Source organism: Limulus polyphemus, unplaced genomic scaffold, assembly GCF_000517525.1.
Source record: "Limulus polyphemus unplaced genomic scaffold, Limulus_polyphemus-2.1.2 Scaffold1124, whole genome shotgun sequence".
Classification (NCBI taxonomy): domain Eukaryota; kingdom Metazoa; phylum Arthropoda; class Merostomata; order Xiphosura; family Limulidae; genus Limulus; species Limulus polyphemus.
In genome coordinates, this window is record NW_013666734.1 from 252,633 (window position 1) to 265,013 (window position 12,381).

Sequence of the window (12,381 nt, forward strand, 5' to 3'; positions counted from 1 at the left end):
AAGAGGCTCTTATTTTATATTCTAGCTTGTCAATATTGATAATTTGGGTTTTTAATTCGTACGAAACTATAAACTTAGTATTTTGACTTCACAAACATCTAATTTCAACCAGTGCTGCCTTCAACATACCACGTGGCACACAAAAATCAATGTTTATCTTCTTTTTTTTAATATTTGCTTTTCAAATAAGAAATTGAGTAATATATAGTACTAAAATTTGAATTATAATTTACAGTTTGATATCAAAGTTATTGACATAAATTCATGAAATAATAGTTCAATAAACTTTTTAATGTGAGTCAACAAACGAGATGACATGGCCTTTCACCTGTAACCTGTCTCGAAAGGGATAAGAGGCTGATGCTATGGTGAAGGGAAGAGCATAGAATTGGAAGATGAAATTCCAATCAACAAACTGTGGAAAACATCTGGAGAAAGTGGGGCAATCAGGATTTGGAGGAAAGCATCCAAAACATCAACCTTGGTCCTCCACAGTATGGGGAAAAAAGAGCTACCAGAAAGAAAAGAAATTCTCCATCTGGAAATGTGAAACAATCAGTAAGTGTCTTAGAGATGAGAGGTTAATTGCAAGATTCCAGTCTCCAGTCTCGATGTTGTAGTTGGCTGAAAAATTCGATACAACCCCCCTCGAGACACTAGAGATAGACAGGATTGGAGGGAGGAGAAAAGGAAATGGGAATAGAAGGATGATTGGAGAAGAAAAGTGAAGAAACAAGACCATGGGTGATGACTTGAAGAACCCATCTGTCAGTATAAAACTGTGACCAAAGGTTGGCAAACTAAGACAGATAGGCACCCACAGTTCCCTAGCCAAAAGGATAGGCACCAAAAAGATGTATGAAAGAACTTAAAGTAGTCATTTGGGGGGGGGGGGGGATAGAATCCCTGTCAAGGGACAGAAGTTGAAAAAGCAGGGCTGTGAAATGTGAGAAACCAGAGAAGATAATAAGGACTGGTGTCAGGCCACCTTAGCCTTGGCCTCCAGTGAGTCAAGAACATCACCAAAGACATCAGGATGAAGAAAAGGAGCCTGACGAAGATCATACAGATAGGAAACAGGTAGGCATACATTAGTAAGGAGTGTGTCCCTACCTAACACATTCCAACAGCAGTGGGACCAGGTACATAGGGATAAGGCAGAAGTAGTGATAGGGGCCACAGCAATAAAAAGAATAAACTTCCCCTGGAGCACAATGAAGCACCTCAGACATAAGATGCAGGGAGGAGAGGTAATGAAGAAGGGTGGTGAGAAAAAGATGAAGACATGAAAAGTGAGCACTGGAGAACAAAACAGAAGAAAAGGGGACTGCTCCCCAAGCAAGCAACAGAGATTCCAAAGATTGTGAATCATGAAAGAGAAAGGACATGATAATCAAATAAGGTGAAGAGGATGAGGCATATGGTGATGGTTACAACATTGTTCAAGAAAGGAGTCAGCACGAATCCAAATGTCAGATGCGGGAGGAAGAACTAAATAATCTCGAGATTATAGTCATGTTAAAAAGAACATGAAGAATCATAAGATGTGGGTGAAAGAGAACAAAAGGAGCACATCTAAGAAATCAAGTCCTGAAATAGTGTGGACTCTCTTCCACCAATAGGGAGGTACCCAATAGACATTCAGGAAGAGAGAACAATCGATCAAATTTGTCTTGCTCTTGTTCAAACTCAAAATGAGGAGAAGGAACATCAGAAGAATGGACAGTAACAGGAGGTTTAGCATGTACAATGGACCCCTTAACATGCTACACAATGGATGTGACATCGTCCTCAGTCAACGATCCCCCAATGCTTTACTAGAGATAGAGCCTGTGTGAGTAATATCATCACTTGCACAGGACACGTGAATTTATGTGGAAGTAACCCCAAGGCTAGTGGCATGCAAATCTCATAGGTAGACACATGAGGAAGATAGAGCTTCTGTGTGAAAAGATGAGTTATCATCTCAGAAAACAATTTCTTCTAAGTATTACTTTAATATTCTCAACTTCTACTTCAAAAAGGTTTCCAATATTTTAAAAACACTGTAATATACGAGTTCACTTATCCAAGGTGAAACCAGGGATATACTGGACCAATCACTAGTAGACTCTCCAGTGAAGAATATTATAATGCTTCAACACTAAAACCTACAACATCAGAAGTATTATCAACCGCTGTTTAAAAGGGTGCTTACCTGTAGTTTCTTCCCTATCATCCTCCATTTCCAGTTAGAATTCAAACTAATAATGCTAAAATATCTTAACCAGAAAAAAATGAACTGCCACTACATCTTCAATTATGAAAATGTAACAAAAGAACAGAATGTGAACTTCAACCATTGAATATAAGGTGGACTAAAAATTAGGTTACCCTTAGAGGCTTGAAACAAAACTAATCACACACGGTTGATGATTTGTTCAGTCATACTGACTTCATTTGGCATAGGAAAGGTCCAAGTTTTGCATGTTTTATACAATGGCATTGAAACCAATTTTTTAATATGATAGCAAAGTTTTTCCTCTTTAAGTATATTATGAATGATAACATATACTTTTATTCAACACTGCAGAAGCTATTTTGTATACAAAGTAATATAAACTATTAAATCAGTATTAAAAAGTCAAAAATATAATGATAACTTTAAATATTATGAATTTTCATGCTCCCATACCACACATTACTTCCTGTTTATTATCCAAAAAATTCTTATTACTTATAATTAAACAAGTTGTATTACCTCTTTAAAGCAACTTGATGATCCCACAATAAACACAATATCTTTTATCAGGTCAGACACTCGAGAACGAAACTCTCCAAAATCATCATGCTCTTCTAAAATCCCCTCCTGAATAGTACATAAAAACAGTTCAAGGTTCATAATAACTCTTGCCACACATCATAATACTATGCCCTTTTATTACCACCAAACTGGTAGTAATCCAAAAATGTATAAAAAATTATTAGTCTTGTTTTCTGAAACTTAAATTAATTTTGTAACAAAATCTCTATTTAGCTCTCCTTATATAGAAAAAAGGTTTATATGCTAATTTCAAAGTAATAAAATCAACTCATTTAAACTACTGTGGGTTGTTATTATTTCTCAATAATCGTCTTTATCCATGATGATAAAATATTTTTGCACTTTTGTTTTTAGTTTTTATTCTGTGGGAGCCAAGAGCAAATATCAAGTTGTTTCATTAAAAGTTGTGAGAGGAATTTAAAAGTCATTTAAACAAAGGAACATAGGTATGCACAACTGAGAGATGCTGTATACTTCTACCAAAAAGGTTTACTCCAAAATCATATTACTTTCTAACCTTTAAGCTTGAATACATCTTGTAAAAACATAACATCAATGTGAAAGAGAATAACATACAAAAAAGAAAACTAACATGGTCAGGTTCCATCTGACTGTGCTGGGCCAATGAAATAATTAGCCTTCGAATATAGGGGTGAAACAGTCTGTTCAAATGGTCATTGTTTTTCTTAAACAGAATTTCTGACAGTCTATACCAAAAGTTGAATGTTATCTCAGCTACCTATAAAACATAATACATTAATTCTCATTTTTTAAATACACCAAGTGACATGAATATAATTTATGTATTTCTACTATACTTAGTTAATAACTGATCAAAATTACCAAAAATATGAACTGAAATCCTGTTAATAAAGTTAACAAATGATGTTTTTAGTAGCTAAACAAAGAAATGCTCTCAATCCTTTTCATCTTCAATCTGATTTTTATAATTATTCCCTTCAACATCAGATATCCATATTTTTAGAGTAAAGCTAATTAAAACTCCTTAACACATAACTCACCTCATAGTCATGGTGACCTACACAAATGAGAAGAAGATCTAATGTCCTCAGATCTCCTAAGTTCTGGTAAAAGGAAACAAATGGGACTATAAATAACATCTGGTATTTCACTCAATTTCAATAGGACATTTCTACTTTATAAACTATTCAAAGCAAGATAAAAGGAGAATGAGGCAATTTAATCTGTAAACTGAGTTTGACTTGTATCTTTACAGATAGGTAAATATCTTCTGAAAACACATTAAAAACTATTAACTAATACAAGAGTGTCAAGCTATTAACTTATTAATACAAACACAAGAAAATTATAAATACAATGAGAAAGATCAGTCAAGAGAAAAGTGAGTCAGAAATATTAACACAAGGTATTTTTCAATGACTTTTAGCATTTTATGCAGCAACTTAATTTCTAATTATTGTGATTGAAATAGATTAAGTTGGTAAGCTACATGCTATAAGACACAAACTCCTTAAGACTCTACTTAAAATTATTTATTGTGAGGAGTAAGTTATTCTAAGTATATTTTTCATTGTTTCACATAATTTTTTTTTGTTTCTCCATTTTTAGTCAGAGTTAGAGGTTTGAAATGCTTTTGACTGCCTTATTGGTTACTTGCCAGTTATTTTTAATAGATATTTTAATCTAAGTGTGTCTAATATAGTTTACTTTCTGTGTTAACTTAGGCCTAACCCTTTCTTCTGAGATTAGGAGTTTCTACAATTTACTACTAGCTTAGCACATAAGCCTAGTGTGAGTAGCTGAAATTACTACAAAGTTATTGGAAATTTCTAGCCATTTTGTATTCCACAACTTTCTAACTCATCGTTTAGTGATGAACCTATTGAACTGAATAATTAATTCAAAACACAATGACAGCAGCTTTAACAAAAGGCAAGTTTTGATTTTAATCATTACAATGTTTCGACCCATAGTATTGGGTCATCACCAGGTACTTTATGGGCAGAAACGTTGTAATCATTAATATCAGAACTTGCCTACTGTAAAAGTTACTGTTACTATATTTTTGAATTAATTTTTCTAAATCATTTTTTAAGTTTCTCAAATATTGTGATTATTCAGACACAGGAAAGGGAAGAATCTAACTGTGAATTATAAGTGGTTACACAGATTGTTTAGAATAAGTCTACAACATAGGTGATCTTTCAACAAAGAAACTTATACTTGGTCTGCAAATTTATTTATTAATTATTTACTTGTCCAAAATTAATTTTTTTCATTTCTTTTAGCATCCTCAACTAATATATTTTGTTTTACTTAAAACTGCAATAATGTACAAACCATAAAATGGTGACACTGTTTCAAGATGAAGCAAGTCAATTTACAAATAACTGATCAGTGCACATTTTGTAACCAAAATTCTGTCAACAGTGTTACTGTAATGAGGAAATATTTCATGAAATTTTAGAAATGCCTACAACAAAAACATTAGACCTACATGGATTTTCAATGCATTAAGTCACCCAGACAAGGTGTAAATGATTGAAGTTCTAGATCTAATGCAACCAAACTTGCATGCTGCCACAAAACTTGAGTTGACAAATCAATACTGTTTATCTCTATTGTCAAAAAGAAAAAGACAATTATCAAGAAACTTTGCAACAATCATCCCTGTTAACAGACGAAGAACAGTACATAAAGACAATAATTTCCAGTCTCTAAGGTTTCTGCTTTCCACTGGTTGTTTCATATGAGCATAGTCATGAAGGTAGTTCAGCATATCCCCAACTTGGATCCACCGGTTGTATCATATGAGCATAATCATGAAGATAGTACAGCATATCCCCAACATGGATCCACCGGTTGTATCAAATGAGCATAATCATGAAGATAATACAGCATATCCCCAACATGGATCCAGTGGTAGTATCAAATGAGCATGAATGTGAAGATAGTACAGCATATCCCCAACATGGACTCAGTGGTTGTATCAAATGAGCATAATCATGAAGATAGTACGGCATATCCCCAACATGGATCCAGTGGTTGTATCAAATGAGCATAAATGTGAAGATAGTACAGCATATCCCCAACATGGACCCAGTGGTTGTATCATATGAGCATAATCATGAAGATAGTTCAGCATATCCCCAACATGAATTCAGTAGTTGTTTCACAAGAGCATAATCATGAAAGAAGCTTAGCATATCATCAACATTGTTCCATTGATTTGGCTGAATACAGAGCAGGACACAAATTATGAAGCAAGGAAGTCCTATCAAAGTCAGTATGATTACTGCATCTTAGCAAGATAGAAAGCTCCTAGGACTGGTACCAAGCTAAAGTTTCTGTTTGAGAGTTACACTTTCCATCTACTGCAGTTGTTTGTATATTTAATTCAAAGATATTCAGTTACATAAAAACAATACTGCCTAATAGCAGGACAAACAGCTAGTATTGATACTATGCATTATAATCTCCACCCTCCAAGATGAGGAATTGAATAAGTAACAACAGAGAAAAAAAAGCAACAGCTTAGACTGAGAATGAAGTGAAATCTGGCAACTGCAAGCAATGGCAGGACTGGAGCCAGCAAAAATCAAGAAGAAATTAGCGAGGATGAAGAACCAAGTTGGGATGAAGTCAATGAAGACAGCAACTCGGAGTGACACTAGAGAAAGACAGAGTAGCAATTTTAAGTGACTTGTATATAGGGACTGTTTGTCATATAAACTTTATATTTCTGTTACAATTGTTCAGAAATACTAAAAAGTGCAATCAAAAACAATAAAAAACAAAGATGTACAATAGAAAAAAAACTTAAATCAAACCATACTATTATAATTAAGTCTATGTCTTGTAACTTTATGTAAAGCAGAGTTCCTCAATAAAGAGGTTACCAGTACTAAATAGATATCTAAAACAGACATTATTTATCACTAGCAATATTTGCGGAAATATTTCCAAAAACTAATGTCTCTACCAGTGACTCAAAGGGTTAAAAAGAAGGTCCTACATTTTCTTAATTTCAAAAAAAAAATATTATTACTTAATATTATTGCTGAAATAAATAACCTCTTTAAAAAAAAAAAAGTCAAGTTACTACATTTTTATCTCCTTATGAATTAAATTACACTTCAAAATGTAATTAAAGATTAAGTGGAACTGATATTCTAACTATGATAAAGCGAAAACCACTGTTGAAAAATAGCATCAGTCACCTCCTCATTTCATATACTTTTATTTTTATACTTATCAGGCATATGATGTCTGTCATTTAAAATGCAAATAATTGGTCAATTAGTTTAAGATCGTTAATGAACATTTAGTAACAGTGGTTTTTATATCTTTACATTTTATGACATTTTGCTTCAATGAGGAACAAGGTCACCAAGAACAACAAAGGCAGCCTGGTACCAATAGGTTGTTCAAAGTCTGTATGTTTACAATACTATGACCTAATCATTTCTCTAAAATAGTTATTTCCAGAGCATCCTATTCATGCTTTATGGAACTGAAATTCAGGCAACTCTACTCTGTCATTATTTTCTTCTCCACATTCCTGTATGAAAAAGGGTTGGATCTGTTTCCAGATTCTCCCCAGATTAAAATGCCAATTATCTTGCTAAAAACTAAAGTACAATTTATCTGAAAGAAAAATATTGCTCCACATGTAGTTGGTTCAATACATGTATCCTTGGTACCACCTTCTTGCTGTGATCAGAATGCATCTCACTGAGCATTTAGCATAGAGATTAGATTCATGAAGTTTGTTTCTATTTGTCTGCACACTACCAAAAACTACAGGCATCTGATTCAGTCCTGGAACATGTAATGTAAGATTACAGTGAGACAGAAATAACAAGTAACACTTATTTGCTTGTTGTAGATAACAGCCTGTATTATCTAGGTACCTCAGCAACTGCATACTTCCACATTTCTGTTAATTGAAGCCAATTTGTAGTAGCCTGCTGTAATTGTCTGACATCCATTCATCCAATGGTTGTCCACACGAGTGAAACATTCAAATCCATTTTTAAGACCTAGCCATGGTTCATAAACAACTTGGAGCACTTTAAGCTCTGTGGCATTGGATTTTGTGTTCCTGTAAATCCCTGGGGTACCATATTTGCTATGTATGTATTGTATTTCTGTCCAGCTCATCCCTCCCATAGTTTTTGAGCTAGCAGGACAAAACTTGTTTTATGGCCCAGGTGATGCCCCTTTTATACATGGTGCAGCTCCCCTAGCAAGTGAGTACAAAAGAGAACTAAAACATGGCTGAAAGATCACTCAAATATGATGTGGTCTAAAATTACATTTTCAGGGTTGCTGAACCAGAATCTGGCATTGTATTTCATGTTCATGGCCCCTTTTGTATGTTGGGGGGGTTATGTTTGAAACTGTGTTCATACCTCCCACTCACAAGCTAGCATGACTAAATTTGACACACTTGCTCAAGTACCACAGGCAGGTTTCATAACAGGTTTTCTTCCAGGTATGGATCCTTCTAATGGTAGCTAGAAAAGTAATTGGGGATAATGGAGGAACTTGATCAGTACACTAGGACCCTCTGTGAATCGTGAGAGAGCCTTTGAATTCTGCAGCAGAACATGGGTATTTTATGCAGGTATGGTATAAAATTCAAAACATCTATAACTTAAAGATAATAATACGCTGTTGTTGACCACTTTTGCTAACATGTTAAGAAACATTCAGTAGAACAACATCCAGATTATCAGGACAGAAAACAACCAGTTCGTCAGTTTAAAAAGTCCATCACATAAACACAAAAAAGTGAATAGTATCCAATGTTTGGTTTTAAGGGCATCAGTGAATTAAAAATGTTTTATCCTCTTCCAATGAACATGATAGCATTAATCTTTAATTAGTGTTTAAGCTGATTTACTACTAAATTGAAGTTTAGAATTTCTCCAGTACAACTATATTGATACGTTTGTAAACATTATTTATGTGTGTTATATAACTTAGCACAGTACATTAACAAGAGTATTGTTGACTGTTGTACTTTATGGGCATGCTATTGCTATATCGGTTATGAGCACTTATTCATATTTTGAGGACACTTTTACAGTGATCTGAAGACCTTGTTTGAATAATCATAGTTGAACATGTAGATATTCCACTCCATTGTCTGAAAACTTACCAGATTTTTTAGCTGTAGAAAAAGTACTGCTCAAATTGTTTGAGATAATAATTGAAGCTAATATTAACACATGGAAGAAAGCCTAATATCAATATAATTTTTATCTGTTTGTATTTTTTATTCCAAAGCTATAAAATGAAGTATTTGTGCTCTGTCCACCATTGAGAATTAAACTCAGGATTTTAGCAATGAAAGTCTGTGAACATACCACTGACCGAGCAATAGACATATTTTTGATATAAGTCAGATTTGTTTTCATTCATAATTCAAATTGTTTCCATTTGGCAACCTAGATATTTTGATCATAAATCTTATTCCGATGATAAAACCTAGTAAGGTGATACTTACATTTACAATAAAAGAGTAAATGTTAAATATCTTGATGATATACAGTAAATGAAGAGCTGGATATAACATAATTAGTCCTGGTAATATAATGATTACACCAAGAATAGAAGAATATAACTCACTGAGCTTTACGATAATAAAAGTTACATCCAGAAGAGAAGGATATAACTTTCTGGACCTGATAATACAGTAATTCAAACCATTATAGAAAAATACGACCCACTGGCCTGATGATACAATAATTACATTCAGAATAGAAGAATACAATTTACTGGACTTGGTGAAATAAAAATTCTGTTTAAAGAGAAAAGTATAATTTATTTGTTCTAATGACACAATAATTACATCTAAAAGCAAAAGATGTAACAAACTTATGTTTCCATAATATTAATAAAAAATAACCAGTTTGACCTGATGATATTTAATTACAATACAGAAGAGAAGCAAATAACTTACTTGTCCTGGTGATAAAATAATTACATCCAGAAGAGACTCAGCTAGCTCAGTAAACATACGACAATAATTCATTGACCTGAAAATACAAGTTTACATATAGATGCTTTTATTAGGCTAATAAATCAAAATCCAACAGTTAATTCTATGCTTTCGTTATATAATAATGTCACTATTAATCACTAAATATCAAATACAAACTGGTGGAACCTTAGATTAAAAGTATTAACATAAACTGATGGAGCCTTAAATTACAAGGTATAAACATTCAAGTACAAACTGTTGGAACCTAACACTACAAGAGTCAATATCAGCTGACTGTAATAATACATACAAACTGTTGGAGCTTAACATTACAAAAGTCAATATTAGCTGACTGTAATAATACATACAAACTGTTGGAGCTTAACATTACAAAAGTCAATATTAACTGACTGTAATAATACATATGAACTGTTGGAGCCTAACACTACAAGAGTCAATATTAACTGACTGAAACAATACATACAAACTGTTGGAGCCTAACACTGCAAGAGGCAACATTAACTGACTGTAAAAATACATAAAAGCTGTTGGAGCCTAACACTACAAGTTTCAACGTTAACAGTAATAACACATTCTAAACAGAGCTTTTAGAACTTTAAAGTGCCAATGTAAAACAGTTAGTATTAAAGCTTATGACACTTGATTTGATACAGCATTAATAAACACTGGACAACAAAAGACACTTCCCAGAATATGCTATGTGATCATAAAAATTACAAAGAAAAACACATATAATGCATATACAAATTTACATGAAAGTTGTGTATTAGTTGTAGATGAGTCATTACACATGTGTAAAAATATATTTGATGGTGGTGCTAGTTACCAAAAATAAAAATTCATTGTTAAAAATATATGTGAAGAATTATTATTAAATATATCTAGATATACTGTCTTCAGACTTGTGTTTCATAAAAGCATGTTTGTGTAATTGTGAATTTGAACTCAATCTTATATTGTAATATGTTTTCTATTTCTTAAAAAAAAATGTTTATACACAAAGGTGAAGAAACTTGGCACTAGGACTTAGTTTGTTTTACCTGAAGTTGAAGGTTGTGAAATGTTTTAATACATGAAAAAACTAGCAACTTCAGTTTCTGTTATGACAACTTAAAATAAAGCAAGAGGTTAATCTGAAACCTACCAAACTTTATACATTAAATGATTATGTCAAATAAACAAAACCATGTATTCATACACTACTAACTTGTAATAAGAAGCTTAACACAACTTTTATATAGGTAACAACTGCTATAAATGTGCACCGATAACCCAAGATAAAAAAAATGATGACTGTTTTCTGAACTTACTTGTCAATATCCTCCTTAGCTACTGACATGTGATAAGCATCCACAACTTTGTATACACCATGAAACAAGTTATGTGCAAGAGAGTAATTTTTTTCCACAGCCTGTAATATGTGAATCAACATATTATGATCCCACTGGGAAATTATCATCTTTTAATTTTTATATTTAATTCAAAGCCATAGAAACTAACTTGGCAATTTTCTATTTAACTATCTACAAACATAGCATAATTCTACCTCCAAGTTTCAGAGCACGAAACAGCGTATCAGTCAAATTTGTGTAGTATCATTCAAAAGATAAAATTACAGTTCCCATAACTTGGGAAGAATGAAATTCCCAGACTCTTCCTAAAACTTTCTCTATAAAAAATATGTTATTCTATGATCATTTGGTCTATGCTTGTAACGTATTAGGTCCTCAAGAAATTAATGTCCCTTTTTTTATGTGAAAAAACCCAAACAACTTGTATGTCAAAACAAAACATTTATTAAATGAAATAATCTCCATTCTTATTGATGATGATTTTCCATCTTACTATCTGGTTGTTAATGCCCTGATTAAAGAAATCACTTGGCGGCTTTGAAGCAAAGCAACATGCCGATGTCCTCTTTAACACCTTCCACATTTGTATACGTTTTCCCATTAAGATGGTGTTGACACGAATGAAAAAGATGGTTATCTGATGGTGTCGTTTCTGGAGAATATGGTGGATGGGAGAGAACTTCCCAACCCAACTCCATAATCTTGTGTTGCATCAAACGTGCCACATGTGGACATGCATTGTCATGGAGAAGAAGAACACCTTTCCGATTGATGAGTGAAGGGTGTTTCTGATGAAAGGCTTGATTTAAACATTCCAGTTGCTGACTATAGATCTCTGCATTGATAGTTCGCTGTGGATTGAAGAGTTCGAAATGAATTACTCCTTTGATGTTCCACCAAATGCAAAGCATCACTTTCTGTAGATGGAGTCCATTGTTTTTGGCATTTAATATTTGCATAAAGAATCTATTTTTCACCACTGGTGACAATTCTATCCAAAAATGGTTCATACACATTACATGCCAGAAAAGATGAAGCAACATTCACATGTGGAAACAATGATCATTGGAGAGTTCATGAGGCACCCAAACACTTTCTTTAAGGAGTTTTCACATATTCCTTACATATTTACGTATTGTTTCATAAGAGACATGCAATTTCAGGGCCATTTCAAGAGTGTGTTGCCTTGGGTTAGACTCAACAAGCGTCTTCAGAGCATCAATATCAATTCC

The 12,381-nt window shown here is 33.2% G+C and overlaps 1 protein-coding gene across 1 annotated transcript in view; it reads right to left on the reverse strand.

Annotated features, from left to right (window-relative positions):
• Positions 1–12,381, reverse strand: part of LOC106462245 (transportin-3-like) — a 92,980-nt gene that overhangs the window by 37,594 nt on the left and 43,005 nt on the right. Inside the window, exons 9-13 of the mRNA XM_013922144.2 lie at positions 11,108–11,208; positions 9,756–9,831; positions 3,826–3,888; positions 3,396–3,542; positions 2,741–2,848 (exon numbers count right to left, since the gene is read on the reverse strand). Of these exons, the coding sequence (XP_013777598.1) occupies positions 2,741–2,848; positions 3,396–3,542; positions 3,826–3,888; positions 9,756–9,831; positions 11,108–11,208 (495 nt within the window). The remainder of the gene's footprint in view (positions 1–2,740; positions 2,849–3,395; positions 3,543–3,825; positions 3,889–9,755; positions 9,832–11,107; positions 11,209–12,381) is intronic.